Source organism: Macaca thibetana, chromosome 6 (assembly GCF_024542745.1).
Source record: "Macaca thibetana thibetana isolate TM-01 chromosome 6, ASM2454274v1, whole genome shotgun sequence".
Classification (NCBI taxonomy): Eukaryota; Metazoa; Chordata; class Mammalia; order Primates; family Cercopithecidae; genus Macaca; species Macaca thibetana.
This window is the reverse complement of record NC_065583.1, coordinates 106070394-106094083: the sequence shown is the minus strand read 5'-3', so window position 1 is coordinate 106094083 and position 23690 is coordinate 106070394. Positions and strand designations below refer to the sequence as shown.

Here is a 23690-nt window from a genome sequence, read left to right as displayed (position 1 = left end):
CAGTGAATCCAAAGCTTGGTTTATTTCCTCAGTGATCATTCTGTGGTAGGCAGCCAACAAAACAGTGATAGTTATATTGCAGCTCATCCTTGGGTTGAAAATCTGGGATAAAATCCTTGGGCTTGTTTGTAGTAATGTTTTATGACTCAGTTTCCTGTTTCATCTGAGCTGGAGGACAGGAAGAAAGTTTAAGCACCAAATCGTGATCAAATTTCATCTTTACTGACCTCCTTTCTGTATCTGGTGGGATTTTATAAGACACATCGTTACAAAAGCCCCTTGTGATGGGACCACATATTGATAAGTTGAAAATAAGTTAAAATAATAACGCATTTCGACAGAAGCACCTCGACTTATGATGTGGCCATGTACTGATAAGCCCATTCCAAGTTGAAAATACCGTAAGCTGAAAACTTTTTTTTTTGAGACAGAGTCTTGCTGTGTCACCCAAGCTGGAGTACAGTGGTACACTCTCAGCTCACTGCAACATCCACCTCCCGGGATCAAGCAATTCTCCTGCCTCAGTCTCCTGAGTAGCTGGGATTACAGGTGTGTGCCACCACACCCAGCTAACTTTTTTATTTTTAGTAGAGACAGGGTTTCATTATGTTGGACAGGCTGGTCTCCAACTCCTGAGTTCAGGTGATCCACCCGCTTCAGTCTCCCAAAGTTCTGGGATTACAGGTGTGAGCCACTGCCCCTGGCTGAAAATGTACTTTTGACTTACAGTATTTTCCGCATATGATTGGTTTACTGGAACACAGCCCCATGGCAAGTTGGAGTGTACTGTATTTGTAGTGCTTTGTATAAAGTCAAACAATCATAAATCGAACCATTGTTAAGGAACCACGTGTATTTGGAATTTTGTGAAGCCAATATTGAAGTGTGGGACTAAGACCCATACACCAAAATTGCTAGTCTTCAAGCATGTTGGTTCTTTCCAGTCCATCAAACACTATATTCTAGATATTACACATAGGCATTAAAAAGTAAAGTCTAATGGGAAGCAAACAAACTTGAGTCAATCAGTAGGTTTGGAACCCCAACCTGTTCCCTCCTCTGTAAAAGAGGGGTGGTATCACCAATCACCACTATCACCTCACTGGACTGCTGAGTGGGGAGGAGTCAGAAAAAGCAGGCACAGTGCCTGGTACAGACACGACGGAGATACCCTCACACAACACCTCATCAACCACAGAGCCTGGGTGACAGGAACATCGTGGTTTGGCATCTTCTAATAACTTCAGAGATATTAAAGATTTGTTCTAGTACTAACCTCACAGAACTCTATACAAAGAAAGAATGAAGAGGCCAAATAAAGTAGCTTCACTTATGATATCTGTGCAAGGCTATTCAAAGGATACAGATGTGGAAAGTTCACAGAAAATGTGTCTTAATAGGCAGACAATGTAAATGATAGTATGAACTCTGTAGTAACCAAGTTCAAATAATGGCAAGAAAATCTGGAAGAGCCTATAAAAGCAACCCCATTTGAAACTGCTAGGTAGAACTACACCTTATTAGCAGGTTATATTCCAAAGTCAAGCCTAAAGCAAAACCTGCAGTTAAAACTGCCCTAGAAAATCCCTCTAGGAATGAGGACCACATATTTCTCTGTCAACAAATTCAACACAAGTCAGATTTTCCCTCCAGCATCCCACCAGATTAAGTAGTTGGTTTTTATTTACAGATTACATTGTTTGGATGTCATGTATTTTTGAACACTAGGAAAGAAATATGCTCAGTGCCTTTCAATACGAATCCACTGGCTGAGTGAACTGCAAGTTCACACTTCCCATTTCATGGTTGTTCTAGGGCATAAATTCCCTGAGTGCAACAAGTGGAGCTGAGATTATTTAAATGAGATTTAAATAAATGAGATGATTTATTTATGGTTAAGTGCATACAGATCAATTACAAAATAAATGTGTATCATTCGCCAGCGCTGTGCTTCCATTTTAGAAACACCCAAGTGAATATAGCTTAATTCTCTAGCAATCTTTTAAAACTTCTGGACGTGATCCACAGTGAGAAATTCATTGTAAACTGTAACCCGCTACACACATATGTATAATACATATGACAAAATACATACAAAATATTTATTACATGTCATATACTTGATATATTCCACTGTTATATTTTGTTAAAAAAAAATCGGGCTGGGCACTGGCTCATGTCTGTAATCCCAGCATTTTGGGAGGCCCAGGTTGGTGGATCATCTGAGGTCAGGAGTTCGAGACCATCCTGGCCAACATGGCAAAACCCTGTGTCTACTAAAAATACAAAAAGTAGCCGGGCGTAGTGCCTCACGCCTGTGATCACAGCCACTTGGGAGGCTGAGGCACAAGAATCGCTTAAACCTGCGAGATGGAGGTTGCAGTGAGCCAAGATCGTGCCATTGCACTCAAAGCCTAGGTGACAGAGCAAGACTCTGTCTCAAAAAAAAAAAAAAAACCAAAATAAAAATGTCGGCTGCAACTTTGTTTTCTTGATCCCTAACTGGGTTACAGGAAGAACACTGAATTTCAAGCTCTTAACTACTCAGAGTAGGGCAATATCTCAGGGTTAAGGAAAACAAATCAAGCCAGCATATTTGTCCATAATATTTTAATACTTTTCCACTTTAAATACTGGTTTTAATTTTGTGATTGTAACATGGAAGATCCAACTTTATTATGTTTAAAAAACATCATCAGGATCATAAAGCTATTATAGAAGTTACTCTACACACTCCCAAGGTACTTTAAAATGATTATGTTTTGAGTCTGTAGATGAACCATGACAAAATCCAAATACATCGTCTGTACAACTCGGACTAAATACTGGTGAAAAGTGTTTAATTGGACAAATAACTGATAAGCTTAAAGATAACCAGCACAATTTCACAAGAGAACCAGCTCAGCCCAACTAAAAATTTCTTAATAGCAATTGACACTGACGTTGTATTAGGTGTATAAATTAGTTGATGAAACTGAACAAAGAGAAAACCCATTCCTCCTTTTCCTTATTTTGCCTTCTTACACCTCCCTTGCAGATATAACCCTCCTTTGGTTTAGTTACCCCTGTGGCAATACCAAACCAAGTACTGCAGTGATCATCCTCTACCTCAAAACCAGGAGTCCTGAATTCCAACGGAAACACTGTGCTCTCTTGTCCTGTGCAGTGGCAGTCAGGGATAAAACCCCACATCACCAATAGATTTCAAGTTTCTAACATAGCACAAAAGATAAACTGAGTAGAAAAGAGAGTAAAGGGTAGTTTTTTCTTTTGGTTTGGAGGAAGACAAATTATCTGTAGATGAGAAAACATGAATATTCAGGATGTAGGAATCAGCTTAATGAAAATAATTCTAGAGGATCTAAATGTTGTCCAGAAGGCCAGTACCTCTCCAAATTCTGACCTCTTTTGGACTCTTTCCATATTCACCAATTTATTTCTCAATCTGATTGGGTGGAATTAACTCTAGTGAAGTAAAAGTGCAGTTATCTAAAGGTAAAATGTTATCTTTTCTTCTCTTAATACAAATATTTTAGTGTAATCATTTTATTTACAGAATCAATTGCAAAAGTATATCATCACATTTAGTCCAAATGCAACTAGTGATAATTAGATTTAGATATTGCTTTGTAAACTTTCCATACTTCTGTAAAATAAAGCTATCCAATTTAGTAATGAAAGAGTTAACTGTCTGTGTTCATGACAGTTACCAGAAATGGCAAACAGAGAAACATTTATAGTGAGCATACAGAATTTTTTTGAAGATTCTTATCAGTGGCTATGGTGAATAAACCTGCCCTCCCCAACCCTCCCATTCTCCCATCCCAACCCCATAACCCACAGCTGATTGTAAAATAAAATACACATTTGAGGTATAAACTTTTCTTTTTTAAACATCACAATATAAAATGTTAACTGGTGATGTAGTAAACCAACATGATAATTTGTCTTATTTGCCTTACTAGCATTACCACCATATAGGCACTTTTCCACGTAGTCAAATTATGAACAGCATTTTTCTATAAGGCATATTCCATGCACATCATTTACAGAAAGGTAAATTAAAAAATAGAAAAGATTATGGAGCGTGAAATCTGCGTGCATGTAATGTAAGCATATGTTTTATATGTATTTTTCTCTCTGTACAGAATAATAAATATCACTATATCTGATGCAAGTAATTCACTTCCAGGATTGTGCATATTAAGCGATCAGACTAATCCCATCATTAAATTATTATCTTGCACTTATCATTAAGACTCCATTACCATGTATGTGATATATACAGGACATGTTCCATGTGACATGACTTTCTGCTTTACAAAATGGGTCCGATTTCTGTGTTTTTACAGAGCTGAACAAGTCAGCGAAGCATCTACAAAATGCCTCTGATTTGTATAAATACACTGGTGTGTAAACACAATGAAGATTTTGAAGTGGGCAGTCATTTCAACTTCAGTGAGCACTATTCCTTGCCTCATCTCCATGCTTCAATGTTGTTCACAAGACTTAAACTGAAAAAGGTATTTTACATTTTAAGTTCATATAGCAACAAAGAAATGCATTTCAGTTTGAATCATGTGGAATCTTTACTGCTCTGCTGAAGTTTCTGATCAAGAGGCAGAGAGGCATTGCTCACATTTTCCATGTATACTTTGCAACCTATCTTTTAAACTGACCCAAACTGGAAGAACAAACATATATACCCGTTACTGAATACCAGAAATATTGAATTAAATGTCAAACTCAGTCTGATTTGCTTTAAACAAGTTATACCATATACTACCTTAGAAATTTAAAGAAAACATGAATTTGGCCGGGCGCGGTGGCTCAAGCCTGTAATCCCAGCACTTTGGGAGGCCGAGACGGGCGGATCACGAGGTCAGGAGATCGAGACCATCCTGGGTAACACAGTGAAACCCCGTCTCTACTAAAAATACAAAAACTTAGCCGGGCGAGGTGGCAGGCGCCTGTAGTCCCAGCTACTCGGGAGGCTGAGGCAGGAGAATGGCGTGAACCCGGGAGGCGGAGCTTGCAGTGAGCTGAGATCCGGCCACTGCACTCCAGCCTGGGTGACAGAGCGAGACTCCGTCTCAAAAAAAAAAAAAAAAAAAAAAAAAAAAAGAAAACATGAATTTATCTTGACCATTTTCCAGAAAGTAGTCTATACCAACAAGATTTGTACAGATATTTCTGTTTGGAGACAGGCAGAACCAATTTAGGGATTACCAAATTGTGTTTGTAATAAACTGAAAAAAATGTCTAGCACACAGTACACAACTAAAAAATATAATAGAAATATAAAGATATCTGGGGGAAGAAATAAAGCTTTTCACTTTCTCCATCAGAACCAAAGTTCTTCATGGGAGTAAGACTATAGAAAAGGCAAAATCACAGGTTATTGACAGCCCTCAGTTATTAAGACACACACAACATGAATCATTATAGAAATCAGCAGCAACGAATTCTATGATTATACAAAGCAAAAAAGTCAAAAAATTCTGGACACAGATTTGACTGTAGGCCTGAAAAAAGAACCTCATCCAGATTATTTGCTGCACAGAAAGCACATGCCCCATGTGCGTTCAACTTTTGTGCTTTTCTTTTGTGCACAAAACCTGATACAACAGAGGATCTTAGGCCGGACCATAGTAAATTAAAAATTCTGAAAAAGTATCCAAAAATTAAAGCATCAATTCCTAGTTGTGATTCAAAGTTGATTTTTTTTTCTCTTCTAGGAGCAAGCAAATAAAAATATAGCCATATACATGTAATTTTACATGTATTTATAGTTATATGCTGAGCAAGGAGATCTAGCAGGAGATAGCTAGTGTTAGATGTTCAGCTTTGCTATTGCAATATTTTGTCATTTTTGTACACAAGGCCAAGGTCTTGGGCCACAGACAAGGCTATAGATCCTACGTTCCAGCTTAGAGCATTCAGCTTTTTTTTTTTTCTTTTTTTCTCCAACATGGAATGTCACACAGCCTTGCTTCAGTCACTGAAGGGAAAAAAAAAGACAAGTAAAAAACTCAGCAGTATGTTTGTTACTAACAGCTGCAAGACTACCAGAACACAGTTCTCCCACCCTCCATATTCATGGAATGCACAGAATCTCTATTAAAATTTATCATTATGAATGCAAAATTATTAACCTTACAAATTTGAACTTATCCTATCAGCAAGGAATCGAAGGTATATGGAATTTTTCAAAAGTTAGGGGAATAGTCCTCTCTACGGTCTGGGCCTCCAAGATGACAAAGAAAAGAAGGAACAATGGTTGTGCCAAAAAGGGCCGCTGCCACGTGCAGCCTGTTTGCTGCACCAACTGTGCCCTATGCGTGCTCAAGGACAAGGCCATTAAGAATTCGTCATTTGATACACAGTGAAGGCCGCAGCAGTCAGGGACATTTCCGAAGCAAGCGTCTGTGATGTCTATGTGCTTCCCAAGCTGTATGTGAAGCTGCATTACTGTGTGACTTGTGCAATTCACAGCAAAGTAGTCAGGAATTGATCTCATGGAGAAGAATCAAATACCTCCACCCCAGTTTAGATCTGTGGGTGCTGCCCCTTGACCCCCACCAAAGCCCATGTAAGGAGCTGCGTCCTTAAAGACTGAAGATGGACTATTCTCTGGAGAAAAATAAAATGGAAAGTGTACTTAATATTGCATGCTCAGTGTATTTGTGCCACATAGGGTGAGAATTTTTTGTGTGTGTCAGACCAAGTGTGAAGTGACACAGTGTATTTTCATGAGGGAGAAAGCTTATTTATGTAAATCAGATCTTAACTGTTTGTAGTCACATCCTCGGCCTCACAATTTGCATAGGTGTGTGAAATAAAGGGGGTTAGGCATCTGAAAAAAAAAAAAAGGGCAATATAGGCAAGCAGAGGGGATCAGTGAAAGGTCTCCTGATTTTTACCCCACAACATGGCATTTCTTTTCTTAGCCTGCAATAAAAATTATGACATACAATACTATTTATCAAGAATTTAAAAAATGTATTCAAGCTATGAGAGAGACGCTTGCCTTATTTAATCAACAAACATGCTCTGAACTCTTTGTCAAATGAGTTTAAAAGTTTTTACTGGCTGGGCTAGTGGCCCACGCCTGTAATCCCAGCACTTTGGGAGGTTGAGGCAGGCGGATTGCCTGAGCTCAGGAGTTTGAGACCAGCCTGGGAAACATGGTGAAACCCCAACTCTACTAAAAGTACAAAAAATTAGCCGGGCATGGTGGTGTGTGCCTGTAGTCCCAGCTACTCAGGAGGCTGAGGTAGGAGAACACCTGAACTTGGAAAGTTGAGGCTGCAGTGAGCTGAGATTGCTCCAGTGCACTCCAGCCTGGGCGACAGGAGTGAGACGCTGTCTTTAAAAAAAAATCTATGTATATATATAGTTTTTACTGTTAAACAACTTTGGATCTTATTAACTCTTTACAGAACTTTGTCTAAAGGTGATATACACACTATTTAATGTTACTATTTTTTCCATCACCAAAATTAAGAATGTTCGCTTCCCTAGGGTTTCAATGCTGGGTTTGACTTCATACATTTATCTTCCATAATTATTGTAAGAAAAAAAAAAAATCATGTTACAGTAACAAAGATTTTTTCACATTAAGGTTTGAATTTGGATCTTTGTTAGAAAGAGACTCAATCTGGACTCAAAAAGCCAGATTTAAGTTTGGGCCAATGAATCTTTTGAGTTGTATCTTTGCACACATATACACGTATCCACAAACAATAGACCTCTCTTCCCCAGAGACGTTTTTAAGATTCCAAGCTCCTCCCTCCTAGGTCCATAAATGAAAAATCTGTGCACATATACATACACACACACAGACAGTCAATAAAACACTGCTCTAAATCCAACAGTCTAGATGCAAATGCTGCTAATATCCTACCATGTATCTTTCAAATGTTTCAAAAAGTTATTCTTCTCAAATATAATTGAGAGCATGTTTTACACAGAACTGCATTCTGATTTCTTTTGCTTTAATACAAAGTTATATTTTCTGTCTTGTTTAGTTGAATATCTGAGCCCCTTTGGTAAGGAAGTCATATAAAGCATCAAGAGGGAGGCTGTTTCAGCGAGGTCATGGTGAAGAGAGAAGACAGAGTGAAACAAAATCTGGTCTTGGATAGAGTGAAACAGCACCACTTTAAAAACCTAGTGGCTATGGCAAACAGACATATCACTAAGCAGGGTGATAAGCCTGTTTCTGTCACGTGCCATCAGTTTTCTGGTTTATTTGATAAATATGGCACAGACTCAGAAACAATAAGAAGTAATGCATCCAGATCTAGCTATAACAATTCTAAAGTACAAGATACTATAAAAATCGTGAGCACACTTAATGCAGTGCACATGTGCCTGAGGAGAGAATCCCTAAAGAGTCAGGCTATATTACAAAACACTATTTTCAAATACCCTTTTTCCTGGGAAAAAGCTAAGTAAGACATCAATGTAATACACCTTATGTTAATATGGGATATTAGTATCGGACAATAAATTTAGCCTTTGCATTTTTTTAAAAGAAAGACATACTATAAATATCATTAGAAATCAGATTTGTTTAACATTATTTCATTATATAATTGACTATTATTTTTAGCTAAAGAAAAGGACTCAAGAATATACATTTCTCAGCCAATTACTTAACATTCAGTATAGGTGAGAATGAGAAGATATTCACGTGTTACTGCTTACCATTTGTGTATCACAATTGGCAATACCTAGTAATATTTTAAATGTTATTACAAAATAGAATTTATAGAAATAGTATTATACAAAAGATTCTCAATGGACCAAAGCAGGCTTAAACTCGGTCATAAGAATACAATTAAAACTACACTGACAGAGTATTTTTCACCTAATGAGTTGGGAAAGTTACAAAGTTTTGTTTTACGCATTGTATGAAAAATTATGGGACACAGGCACTGCAATTCATTATTGCTGTTGAGATGGTCAATTACTATAACCTCTATGAAAAGTAGTATCTAAATTATAAATGCACAAACCCCTAGCAGGGCCAGTAGTACCACATCTATTAATTTTTCCCACATATAAACTTGCAAGTACAAAATGACATATGGATACAATTAAAACACTGTTCTAGCAAAAATTGGAAACTGTAATATTCACCAATGCAGAACTGATTAAACAAATTATGTGTATCTACACAATGGACTACTGTATAGCCATCAAAATGAGGAAGCTCCTTATAAATATGTGAGACCTTCAAGATAAAATGCGAATATAAGATGTTGAACAGTGTTTACAGTATGCTGCTGCTTCTCTAACAACAAAAAAAGTGTATGTGTGTAGAAAATACACTAGTATTTGTTCATTCAAGCATTAAAAACTTTCTGGAAAAAACTAGTAATAGCATATAGTAATAGTTAATAGTATATGGCAAATGCAAGACAGGATAAATTTTACTGTGTAACTCTTTCATACTTCTTTTTTTTGTTGTTTTTTTGAGATGGAGTCTCGCTCTGCTGCCCAGGCTGAAGTGCACTGGCTAAATTTCACCTCACTGCAAGCTCCGCCTCCCGGGTTTATGCCATTCTCCTGCCTCACCCTCCCGAGTAGCTGGGACTACAGCTGCCCGCCACCTCGCCCGGCTAGTTTTCAGTATTTTTTAGTAGAGACGGGGTTTCACCAGGTTAGCCAGGATGGTCTCAATCTCCTGACCTCGTGATCCGCCCATCTCAGAACTTTTTCATACTTCTGACTTTTTTTTTTTAAGAGACATTACCTGTCCAGGCTGGAGTGCAGTCGTATAACCACAGCTCACTGCAGCCTAAAACTCCCGGACAAAGCGATCTTCCTGCTTCAGCCTCCCAAGTAACTAGGACTATACGTGTATGCCACCACGCCTAATTTTTTTTTTTGTCAAGATGGAACCTTGCTGTGTTACCCAGGCTAGACTTGAACTCCTGGCCTCAAGCCATTCTCCCACCTTGGTCTCCCAAAAAGTGATGGGATTACAGGTGTGACCCACTGCGCCTGGTCACTTTTGACTTTTAATCATGTTAATGTATCACTTACTTTAAAAAGTTAAAGATTCTGGGCCGGGCGCAGTGGCTCACGCCTGTAAACCCAGCAATTTGGGAGGCTCAGGAGAGCAGGTCACCTGAGGTCAGAGTTCGAGACCAGCCTGGCCAACACGGCAAAACCCCGTCTCTACTAAAAATACAAAAATAGGCTGGGCATGGTGGTGGACGCCTGTAATCCCAGCTACTCAGGAGGCTGAGGCAGGAGAATCGCTTGAACCTGGGAGGCAGAGGTTGCAGTGAGCTGAGATTGCGCCACTGCACCCCAGCCTGGGCAGCAAGAGAGAAATGTTGTCTCAACAACAACAAAAAAGGTTAAAGATTCTACCTCTTTGCATAGAGGTGTTCAGTGCTGTACTGGTTGACAGTAAAAATACGGAACCAACTCAGACATTAATGTGGGACTAGTTAATAAATTCTGCAACACGCATGTAACAAATGTTAAAAGAATGAGATATTTTACACATCTAATGTCTTATAAATATAGAAAGATAGTCAAGATACATTGTTAAGTGAAAAAAAACAGGCTATAAAACAAGAATTTTGTTATAATAGTAAGTATAAACATTTTAACTCTCAAAAATATGTCAGTATATACAAAGAAAAATCTGGAAGATTATACAACAAAAATAACAGTTTCGAGGAAAGGAAAGAATACATACAGGAAGTTTGCCCTTCTGCAATTCTACAGTTCTATAATATCAAAATTTCTTTACATAAGCATTAGAAGAAAAAGGAAACAATAAAAAAATTAAGTTTTAAAGGCTATAAACTGCAATTCCCAAGGCCAGGCATGGTGGCTCATGTCTGTAATCCCAGCACTTTGGGAGACTGAGGCAGGATGATTGTTTGAGGCCAGGAGTTCAAGACCAACTTGGGTAACATAGCAAGACCCTTATCTCTACAAAAAAAAAAATTAGCTGAGTGTGGTGGCACATGCCTGCGGGGACTTCCAGCTACTGTGAAGGCTGAGATGAGAGGATCGCTTGATGCCAGAGGTCGAGGTTGCAGTGAGCTGTGATGATGTCACTGCACTCCAGCTTAGGCAACAGAGCAAGACCCTGTTTAAAACAACAACAATGACAACAACAAAAACCAACGAAACAATACTCTATAGGGGAACATCAAAAAACACAGCAAATACTTTCAACAACTAAATTTTGGTATCGACAGAGTCATATTAGTCAAATAAAGTTAAAAAAAAAAAAGGTAAAACATATCTTCTAGTACCTGTTAATACTAGAACAAAATAGGCTTTCCTGCAGTTTTTTCTTGGACGTAAGAAGTAAAACGTTTTAGAAATTTAGGATACTCTCGCTTTGCCACTGCCCTTAACACTGAGGCTGGTGCCCATCCACCAGGGTTCACTGTAAGATAAAGGAAAATTAAAATGTATTAAGATACAATTCTCCAAACATATGTGAAGCACTTAATTTGTTCCCTTGCTTTTAAAATATTCCTCACATTGGACCAATTTGCATCTTCTTTTTTTTCTTTTTTTTTTTTCGAGACAGAGTCTCGCTCTGTTGCCAGGGTGGAGTGCAGTGGTGTGATCTTGGCTCACTGCAACCTCCGCCTCTGGGGTTCAAGTGAATTCTCCTGCCTCAGCCTCCTGAGTAGCTGGGATTACAGGTGCACACCACCATGCCCAGCTAATTTTTGTATTTTTAGTAGAGACAGGGTTTCACCATGTTGGCCAGGATGGTCTCGAACTCTTGACCTCATGATCCGCCCGTCTCAGCCTCCCAAGGTGCTGGGATTACAGGCATAAGTCACTGTACCTGGCCGGACTAATTAGCATTTTTTAAGTCCCAACCGTTCATTCCTTAACACTATCCATCAGACATAATCAGACAGCAAATAAGAAAGCATTTATAACCTTTCTACAATGTTCTTGGTTCCCGAAATTACCTGTAAAAATTACTATAGCACCACTTAAGGTTATTTAAGGCAGATTTATTCATAAATCTGTACTGTAATTAAATAGTAACTTACTCAGGTACAACTGTTTCTTTAAACATACTAGCAGTTATGGCCCTATATAAAGAAGGTTTGACTTTTGATGAGAGAGGTTGCAATGATTACTGCAGGTGCAAAGTAGGTAAAGCAAGGACCCAAAGCAAGCAATGAAAAGGCCTATTCAAAGCGAAAGAAATAGGTAACTAGCAACTAATAAGGACTAGGGAAGCGCTGACTCAGAAAACAAAAAGCCTGACAATGAATGCCAAAGAGAAATAAATATGTAACTAGCAACAAATAAGGTTAGGGGAGCCCTGATTCAGAAAGTTAAAAAGGCTGACAATGAGTAAAAGAACTCTTAATTTCCTTCCCCACTGTTGCTTATATTCCTAATTATAAACACATTCTATTAGGCAAATATCTAAGAAAATGGTGCTTAAAAATGAAGGCTAGGCCGGGTGCAGTGGCTCACGCCTGGAATCCCAGCACTCTGGGAGGCCAAGGTGGGTGGATCAGGAGTTCAGGACCAGGTCAGGAGTTCAGGACCAGGTGAGGAGTTCAAGACCAGCCTTGCCAAGATGGTGAAACCCTGTCTCTACTAAAAATACAAAAAATTAGCTGGGCATGGTGGTGGGCACCTGTAATCCCAGCTACTGGGGAGGCTGAGGCAGAGAAACGCTCGAACCTGGGAGGCGGAAGTTGCAGTGAGCTGAGATTGCACCATTGCACTCCAGCCTGGGCAACATAGCGAGACTCCATCTCAGAAAAAAAAAAAAAAAAAAAAGAAGGGTATATGACAGTGACCTAGGGATAAAGTTTTAAAATTTACTTATCCACCTCTAGCTTCAGAAATACTCATATAGTAGTAGCTCCAGGGTGAAATTCAGACATCTGTATTTTCAAAGATTCTCTAGTAATTCTGATATACCTTTCTCCAAATTAAAATTCAGTAAACTAATGGATAAGAAAAAGGCATTTGTCCAAACTGTTGTCATATAGGTCATGATCAAGAACAGCCACATTATCAAAGAGCAAAAACAATAAAATACATACCATTAGCTACATATGTAATCTTGCATAGAATGTTATCCCTGCTAATTTCCTGGTTTCCCTCTGGTGGGCTTACCAAGGTTTGACAAATCATAGCAACATTTATTTTGGCACGGACACATCGGTTGTTTAGCTGCCAAAACAAAAAACAAAGCATCAGTAGATACCCAGTATTTTGTAAACTCTGCTGGTCTAGTCTCATATTAGGTTAACCAAAATCATAACTCTTAAAAACTATCTCCAGTGAAATCTTATAAGCACCAAGCTGATATGACACCAGGATTCCTCCCCACCCACTTTTTTCGGGGACAGGGTCTTGCTCTGTTGCCCACTCTGGAGTGCAGTGGCGCCATCATAGTTCACTGCAGCCTCAAACTCCTGGGCTCAAGCAATCCTCCTGCCTCAACCTCCAGAGTAGCTGGGACCACAGGTACACATCACCAGGCCTGGCTAATTAAAAAAAAAAGAAAAACAAAATTTTTCTTTAATAGAGATGGGGTCTAACCATGTTGCCCAGGCTTCCCTCCTCTTAAGTGGTAAATGGAGCTAAATTGTGGTAAACCACAGAGGTTTGGCTGGTAGTTGATAATGGCTTAAGAGATAACTGTGGGAAGTAGCCTATTGCCCAGGGTACGTACTGCCCTTTTGGCTGTTTCACCAAACCTTAGAAGGAAAGGTAAATGGCCCTGGTGGAATGTTCATAGCCATGACTGTTGCCCTCAGACAACACATGGGCTATACTATTGCTAGCAGTCAATCTAACACAATAAGAAGCATTATCAAATCAAGTATTGTGTGTGGGATGTGTTTATCGTCTTTATCCTGCATTGTGTATTTAGCTTTATATTGTTTAATTATACACATTTATATATATTGTACTTACAGGAGCACTGTCATGATCCACAGAAAAATTACAAACTATCCAAGTTTCAGGGTCATTTTCAGTCAAGGCTGATATCTTTCGAATGGCAGAAAGATATAATACGTCTCGCTGAGAAGCAGGCCACACCCTCTGTGGAGAAGTAAAAATCTTCTGAAAAACAGATCTAACATGGAACTAACAGGACAAACAAATGTAATGCCAATAAATGTCTTAATTGAAGGTAAAATCTCTCAAATTTTAAACAGAAAGCATCTGAGGATATCTACCAAATGATTAATTATGAACAGAGTTAATAGCTTTGCAGAACAATATAATAAAAGGAATAATGTTCTATTTTTTAAATTATAGTAAAATATATACACATATAATTTGCCATTTTAACTAATTTTTAAGGTACAATTCAGGGACATTAATTACATTCACAGTGCTGTGTAACCATATGGCTATCTCTGAAATTTATCATCATCCCAAACAGAAACTCTGTACCCATTAAGCAACAACTTTCCATTCCTCTCTCCTCATACTCCATGATTATGGTCCGCTTAGATTCAAAGATTTAAAGAAAAAAGACTTCTTTGAATCAAATCACATTAGAAAGAATTCTAAGTCACTTAGATTGAGTATTTCAGTATTAAGGTATGCAAGGGGAAACATATACTCTGGGAATGACATGGAGCCTAGGTCTTCAATAAATGGGACTCCTTTAAATGAGAAAAAAACAAAAACAAAAAAAAACCAACACAAATCTTTTATCCTGTTTGTTACTTCTGTTTTGGTTATCTCATATATGTACCTGGACTAGTCCTTATTATGCAGTGTCATTCTTGATTACTGAGAGTAATAAATAGCATACAATACAAATCATTTGCAAGATGAAATGATTTATTTTTTAAAGATACAAAATTTCATGCAGTTGACGAACGCAATGTTAGGTAAATTGTGTGGGGACAGTAATACATGAAGATTTGGCAAATTTAGACCTAATGAATACAAATCCACAGGATGATAAGATAGAAATTTAAAGAATGAGAATGACTTAAACATCAAGAGACCAGTAGCCCTCTTTTAAGACCATACTGTAAAAGAAGTCAAATTTAAAGGGAAAAATATTGTAGTGTAAATAACACTATAGACTTTGAGTCTAAGCAGAACATTATCATGGAATGTGAGGAGAGGGGAATGGAGAGTTGTTGCTTAAATGAGTACGGAGTTTCTGTCTGGGGTGATGATAAATTTCAGATATAGTGTTAGTGGTATGGTTACATACATTGTGAATGTAATGTGATTTTCTTGGAAAAATTATTCCAGGACAATTTGTTTATTCCAAGAATTGGCAAATAATTATAACTGTAACACATTTTGTTACATATAAGATTTTAATAATTTTTAGTTTTATTTTTCAATCCTGATACAACTTATATGACCCTCTCTCCATCTACTATTTATCTAGTAGAATACCTTCAGCAGATTGTTTTCCATGATGGATTATTTTCAGATAATAAGGCTCTTTTGGTTCTAAATTATTGGTTATTTATCTTCATTCCCAATTTTAGGGCGACTTATTAATATTCTGACATTTACTAAATTTTAGATTTCAAATTAGACTTCAAAATTTGTATGCTAAAACAGAATCTTAACTGTTATGCATTTCTGAGCAGCTATCATGTAAAATTAAGTATGGCTCCTAATTATTAGATACAAGATGTCTCAGATGACAAGACTGAGCTTAATACAAAACAGACTAATGTTTTCATACAATGCACTCAAAAACCATTTAAAAAAGAAAAATGAAGTACTCACTGAATTGGAAAAACAAAGTATCTATTAAATCATTATATTTCTTTTATAATGTTTAATATTGTTTTTGGTGGATCTCTCCAAAATTTTAATTCCTTTTATTATGATATACACATTATGTTATTGGGCAGTTTTCAGAAAAGAAACAGCAGAATAAGGCAAGAGAAATATTAATTCTATAATTTTAAATATCAAGAATAGCAGAAGAAGAAATAAGGTGAAAGGGAACTAATTTATATTTCTGTGTGCTCTGGTGTATGACTAACCTCTCAAGTCATGCTCTGCGATTTTTCTTTGCCTTCAGATAATCCACTTACTTTTATATCTATTAGTCTTAACATAGGCTAATACCATACTAGCCATTACCCTTATTGTTGTTGTCACAGGAAGCTATAATTCACATTCATATTTGGTAACTATCATTTACCTCTTAATAGAGACTAGATACTAGAAAGGTATTTAAATGTATTTCAGTATTTCAGAAGGCTCTTTTCTAGACTTAAAATGTGTATAAAGAAAGCTGAGAGCGTGGCATACACCTATAGTTCCAATTACTTGGGAGGCTGAGGCAGGAGGATCACTTGAGCTCAGGAGTTTGAGCCTAGCCTGGGAAACATAGCAAGACCCTGTCTCTTCAAAAATAAAAACCGCATCAAGGGAACTAACTGTTGATCTTTATCAAGCACTCTATTTCTAGATTGTCTCTCTCAGATTCTTGCCTGCACACATTTCTGCTCTGAACAGGTTGATACACCTTTCAAATATATGACATTCATGAATCATTAATAAAGTCTTTGGATTTTTGTGCCTTTTAATAACCTCCCCAATTTTACTTTAGGGAATCTGCATGTCTGTGTTTGAACTACATTGAAGTCCTTTTAGGATGAATGAAGAGATCTTTACCTTGTGTGTTTGATAAATGATGATTGCATTATCAGCTAATGTTTCCACCACATGAAAGTTTTCTATAGTTGCTGAAATGAAGAGAATAATAAAAAGATAAATTATCTTTTCCTAGAATGTGATCAATTAACTTATGATGAAAGTCACGTACGAATGGACAGTATGGTCAATTGAACAAGATCCTGCCCTATCTAGGCTACGTCCAAATGGAAGGTAGCTAACACTTAGCATTGTGGTTACAGATGAGGGATGTGAGGTCTGATCACCAGGAAGCCTCATTTTCTTTGGCCCAATATCTATCTCCCACAGCAAGAAAGCAATTCTAATCACTACTGCATCACTCAGGCACAAATAGTTCCCTAACACTAAAACTGTTCCCTTTTTCCCTAATTTATTGATGTTAAATAAATTGTTATATCTAATCTTAGGTGGCTATTTCTGTGAAAAAGGGATGTCAGACTGCCAATGATAAACATGATGTTGAGAAGTATCTATACTTAGGAGATTGTGTGTCTAAGCGGAATACACACTAAGAGTAACTCTAGGCTGGGCGCGGTGGCTCATGTCTGTAATCCCAGCACTTTGGGAGGCCGAGGCAGGTGGATCACCTCAGGTAAGGAGTTCGAGACTAGCCTGGCCAACATGGTGAAACCCTGTCTCTACTAAAAAATGCAAAAATTAGCTGGGCGTGATGGTGTACACCTGTAATCCCAGCTACTTGGGAGGCTGAGGCAGAAGAATCACTTGAACTGGGGAGGTAAAGGTTGCAGGGAGCTGAGATCACGTCATTGTACTCCAGCCTGGGCAACAAGAGCAAAACTCAGTCTAAAAAAAAATAATAATTCTAAAGTAATCACAAAAGGATTCACCTAGGATTTACCATGGAAACAGTTTAGGAAAAAGTAGATGATGAAACAGAAATCTTCAATTTCAGTCTTGGCTTCTCCACCTTGTTGCCTTTGACAAGTCACTTTGCCTATCTGAATTTTACTTAATTTGTATGTAAAATAAGCAATAATAACTACTTATCATTGTAGGATTACTGAGGTTATTGGATCAAATTACATAGTAGGAAGCATTTTGTACACTGAAAAGTTCCACATAAATGTATTGTTAGTCCTCTACATGATTTTCCAAATACTTTCTAAGTTGATTTTGTGAACTATGTATGAGATGCAGAAAACTAGGCTGGATTTGATATTAAATTCAAAATAATAATTAGATTAAAATATATTAATAATGACAGCTTACTTTCCCAGTCATTGCGAACGTCAACATTCCAGAAATAATTGCAGACCTCATGTCCTGTGACGCCTTTAACTGCATGGGTAGCTTTTAAAGGATCCAGAACAATCCCATTTTCTTCTACTTCTCTTCTGTATACCTAAAGATAACATAATTCCAAAACTGTTTGAAAATTAAAAATCAAGTCCATAAAAGCATGAAAACATGCTTTTAAATATGGCTGCTCTTTAGATTTTTATGAAAATCTATTTATAGAACATATTCTGCTAAAAGAAAATTAAAAATTTCAAATTAACAAAAAGTACTGAAAATTATAAATCCAAGGTAAACTTCATAAAAAACATGCGTATGTGATAAATAACTTACTGTGAGTTGTTTAAAAATAAATGTATCAATTTGAATTAGGCATTATTTACCAAACATTCTCAAAGACTGTTTAACATGGCTAAGAAAACCAAATAAACCTGGCTAGAATATATTCTCCTTAAAGATACTAAATTAAGGTTGCTTTGTTCAATGCTGTATCCCAACATCTAGAATAGATGTATCTGAAACACAGTAGGCACTTGGTTATTTGTTAAATCAATGGCTGAAAGCTAAGATGGCAAAAACATAAATAACAGATCTATCTTACTTTAAATACTGAGGTTATATACCTTAAATGCTAAGTAAAATTAATTATTTTAAAATTATAGTTTGCTACTTTAGATAATTATGTGATAAATACTTTTGAGAAATGAAGAAACACGTATCATGGGGGAGAACCAAGTGCCAATTTATGAAGGACCTATGGGGCTAGACATTTCACATAGTTTCTATTACAGCATCTCTCAACAGACTACCTTCCCCTACAGATTTATTACTCATATCATTGGGACCACCGTTTTCCCAGCTACCCAAACTAGAAACTCTAGACTTTTGATTCCTCCCTTTACAGTTCACACAGCTAGTAAGCTTTTTACTATTCTTCTTCTTTTTTTTTTTTGAGATGGAGTTTCGCTCTTCTTGCCCAGGCTGGAGTGCAATGGCGCCATCTTGGCTCACTGCAACCTCCGCCTCCCAGGTTCAAACGATTCTCCTGTCTCAGCTTCCTGAGTAGCTGGGATTACAGGCGTCAGCCACTATGTCCAGCTATCACTTTGTGCCTGACTCTTTTAAGTAGTCTGCTTGTTCTCCAGTTTCTTCCCTATCAGCTTGATCTTCTTAAAATTATACTTTTCTATCCCAGCACTTTGGGAGGCTGAGGTGGGCGTATCACCTGAGGTCAGGAGTTTGAAACCAGCCAAGCCAATACGGTGAAACCCCATCTCTACTAAAAATACAAAAACTAGCCCAGCATAGTGGTGGGTGCCTGTAATCCCAGTTAGTCGGGATTACCAAAAAAAAAAAAAAAAAAAAAAAAAAAGATACTTTTCATACAGTGGAATCTACTGTTACAGACAATTGTTATAGACAATGACTATTCTCTTTAGAGAGTAACTTTATGCTTCCCATAATCTAGGTCCAATTTCTCTAACACTGTGTGCTGTAGGAGTACTTATTTTCTATTCCTTGTTCCAGCTGGAGAGACTTCATCTAGACCATCACTCCTGGCTTCTCTTCAGTGCTTCACTTCCTCCTCCTTAGAGGTAGGTGACTCTACCGTGACTGAATGATGACTACAGAACAAATAAGGCAGGTGTGGCTCAACCCTTTCTTCCGCAAAGAGCATACATCCTGGCCTGCTTCTGTAGTGAAGGTTTGTGATTATCCAGCAATGCCAGGAACATGCTTAATTCTGGAATAACAAGACCCTGTAGCAGCTGATCTCAAACTATTTTCTACAATCACCTTATCAGAATTATAGCTAACATTCTGGTAACTCATTTATCTGTCTCTTTTATTTTATGTCTTAATTTGTTCCTTATTCAAGATGAGAGGAGATCTCAGCATCTAATATTATATCTTATTTGCTAGAATAATTCTGGTCAACACAGATTATGCAAAAATCCCGACTAAAAAGTTTGCTTTCAAGTTTTTGCTCACATCATTATTAATAAATTAATAAAAACAATTTTGTTATTATTTCCAGATGCAGTTCAAATGCTTCTCTGCATTGTAAAACAATCTAATTGTTTCAAATCACAGAGATCTTTCTTTTCTGATTTTCTCCACCACTCATCTGTACTCTTCACTCAGTACGTTATCAGATGGGGCCAAGTAATAGCATGCATACACACACATATATATATACTATTTTTTTAGACAGGGTCTTAGTTTGTCACCCAGGCTAGAGTGCAGTGGCACAAATGTGGCTCATTGCAGCCTTGACCTCCCTGGCTCAAGGGATCTTTCGCCTCAGCCTCCTGAGTAGCTAGGACCACAGGTGTGTGGCACTGCACCTGGCTAATTTTTGTATTTTTTGTAGAGATGGGGTTTCACCGTGTTGCCCAGGTTTGACTTGAACCCCTGAGCTCAAGTAATCCACCTGCCATGTCCTCCTAAAGTGCTGGGATTACGGGTATGAGCCACTGTGCCTGGCCAATAGTACCTTTTAAATGTCAATATTCTTTTTCTTCTCTCATTCCTTGCTCTTATTTTCTGTCCCTGTGTTTAGGGATGTAAACAAGATTAACTGACCAATGTCTGAACATCAAATAAAGGTGCAGTAAGAGAAAAGAAAAGGAGGGTATAGACCAAAAAGGGAGAGAAACAAAGTGTCATCTAGGCACAACATTCAGTATGTTAAAAAAAAAAAACAAAAGGAAATATCCAAATACAGGACCATCAGCTAATTGTGACCTTTCATATCTAATTCTCCAAATTTTATTTTCTTCATGGCCCAGTCAAAACAGAAAGGTTTAATCATATATTTATATTACAATCATAAAGAAATTTTAGTAAAGGCAAAGCCAGAAAAGCAAAAAGACATTCTATTGCTCCATATATGATACTGCTTTGATCACATGTAATAATTTGTTTTAAAGGTAAGTTGAAAGTGCTATCCTTATTCATATCAATAGTAATGATAATATGACTGAAACAGAGATGCCTTTGGCAATCTACAACATTTCAGGGGGAATTACCTTCATTTCTCCTTCTTCTACAACCAACTGCCAATTGGCATCTCCGCCTACATCCTGTAATGAGTAAGTCATGTGGTTCTGCACCATCTCTTCAACCTTGTGAGGGGAGGAAAAAGGCATGAGAATCCAATAGGTATGTCATAATCTCTAAAACAGAATGGTATTCAGTTAACTTCAGTTCAGAAATGGTGCTCTTAGTAGCTGAGCAACCAAATGGACAAAGGTGAGGAGGTTTTACATAGCGTTTGAAGAGTTTGGTCCACATTCCAGATATCCAGGTTAATGACAGGAGACAGAAATGAAAAGAAGGAAGATGGGTCACTCAAGTAACACATATTGGCCTAATGTGTATCAAGTGACCAATAAGCATTTTCTGGAAAAAAGAAATATTCCATTCTATATCATAAAACAGAGATAATATGTTAAAGTATAAAATAATGGAACAGTATAGATAAAAGGGGCACAGAGATCATCCCGTCCAATGTTTCTATATTTAAGACTATGTAGAGATATCAGGAAGGTCTGATATGAACAAAGACATATATAGAGAGAGCACATCTTTGCTCTCATATGAGCAAAGATTAGCAAAGATATATATGTATATGTTAAAGATTTCAATACAAAAAAGGTGAAAAACCTTCCTTATGCCACTGATAAACCTCTGTTTTACAATGGAATATAAGCCAATTTAAAAATAATCAAACCCTTATTTATTTGATTCCAATTTCTTTGTTCTAAATTCTTTCAGGGACAATGCTAATATTCATATATTCAAGCATTTACACATAATCACCTTTTAGTTCATTTTAAAATTTCTAACAATTTCCTTTAAAAAATTTTAAATTTGAATTTATAACAACTTTTTACTGATATTTAAATGTAACTCTTAACTATCACAAATTGTCCTTATACATTTTATGTAAATAAGCAAAGTTGAATATTTCACGCTACCAGAATTCTCAGATTTATTAGAGAACTGAAGTGATACAAAGTGGAAACAAGTAATTTCATTTTATGTAATAAATATATTAGAAGACAGAAGAGCTGGAAAATATATATATATACACACACACATATATATCATACTTCCATTAAATTTTATCCTAAAGTTCGTTTGTTTTATATAAAGTCTATTCTGTTCATTAGGAATATAGAACAGGAATCAGTTTTGAACATATTTCAAAGTAAATAATCAACTCCCCACCCCTCACCCAAGAGACAGGGTTATTCTGTCACACAGGTTGGAGTGCAGCGGCACAATCATAACTCACTGTAATCTTGAACTTCTGGACTCAAGTGATCCTCCTGCCTCAGCCTCGTAAGTAGCTAAAACTACAGGCCTATGCCACCATGCCCAGCTAATTTTTTTTTTTTTTTTTTAAGAGACAGGGTCTCACTTCGTGGCCCAGACTGGAGTACAGTAATATGATCATAGCTCACTGCCACTACAATTTCCTGGGCTCAGGGGATCCTCCTGCCTCAGACTCTGAGTAGGTGGGATTACAGGAGTACAACACCACACCCAGTTAATTTTTCGTAGAGACAGGGTCTCGCCATCTTGCCCAGGCTGGTCTTGAAGTCATCTTCCCACCTTGGCCTCATTAACGGTTTTAAAAAAGAAACTCACTCTGGGAATATAATTTTCTATACCAAAGGATGTTATCAATATGTTATAGTGATGTATATTTCTGCTACCTCGAGTTTGTACATCTTAAATGCATTTTTGATTACTGAAAGCAGATATGGCCTTAAGTGTCTCCTGATACATCAACCATCACAAAGAATATTTTTGATAAAAATGCTGAGATTCTATAATCTACTTTTGTACTAAATAAACACTAACAATATTTTATTCCTTTATTCATAATTCTCAAAACAGTGTGAGTTACTGATTTGACAGAAATTTAACAGGACATTCTACAATTTTACAAAGCCTTGGAAAATATAACTTTCAGTGTTGCATGGAGAAACTGTGCACCTTTATAATTTCAACATCTGCTTTGAGAGAGCAAGGATAACTAATGCAGGATTCCAAGTTACTAATACATACAAAATGTATCTGATTTCCAAAAAGAAAGTCCCAATTACTATGCATAAATAAAAGTAGCATTGGCTTGATTCATTTGTCTGTGTCACACTGTGATTAGGAGAAATGTTTACACTCTTCAGATTCCAAAATCTTAAAAATCTTTAGATTTGAGTATGTGCTTTGAGGTAGGAAACTAGCAGTTAAGCACACCTGTATTTATTATGAGGTAAGAGACAGAAAGAAATGCTTCCCCCAAATAAACCCTACTTTCAATACGTTACTTGTGAAAGAAGAAAGTGAAGAACAGAAGAATTTTATTCTGTTAAAAAACAGAATCGGGTTCAAAAAAAAATTTTTTTTTTTTTTTGGAGATGGAGTCTTGCACTGTTGCCCAGGCTGGAGTGCAGTGGCGTGATCTTGGCTCACTGCAAGCTCCGCCTCCTGGGCCCACGCCATTCTCCTGCCTCAGTCTCCCAAGTAGCTGGGACTACAGGCACCCACCATCACGACTGGCTAATTTTTTGTAGTTTTAATAGAGACAGGGTTTCACCGCGTTAGCCAGGATAGTCTCGATCTACTGACCTCATGATCCACCCGCCTCGGCCTCCCAAAGTGCTGGGATTACAGGCGTGAGCCACCGTGCCTGGCCTAAAATAATTTTTTAATGCTACTTAGCTCTTTTGTCAAAAACAACGCAG

The 23690-nt window shown here is 37.3% G+C and overlaps 1 protein-coding gene across 4 annotated transcripts in view; it reads right to left on the bottom strand.

The window, feature by feature from the left end:
* The window catches only part of CERT1 (ceramide transporter 1), a 148796-nt gene continuing 125106 nt past the window's right edge, over positions 1-23690 (bottom strand). For 2 of the 4 annotated variants that reach the window (XM_050794468.1, XM_050794466.1), the window contains 7 exons: positions 20964-21059; positions 17905-18037; positions 16654-16724; positions 13954-14082; positions 13074-13203; positions 11292-11428; positions 1-168 (listed from right to left, as the gene is read on the bottom strand). In XM_050794468.1, coding sequence (XP_050650425.1) covers positions 11301-11428; positions 13074-13203; positions 13954-14082; positions 16654-16724; positions 17905-18037; positions 20964-21059 — 687 coding nt within the window. In that variant the 3' untranslated portion in view covers positions 1-168; positions 11292-11300. Of the gene's footprint in view, positions 169-5127; positions 6002-11291; positions 11429-13073; positions 13204-13953; positions 14083-16653; positions 16725-17904; positions 18038-20963; positions 21060-23690 lie in introns of those variants that run through there. The other 2 variants (XM_050794465.1, XM_050794467.1) reach the window with 1 other exon arrangement.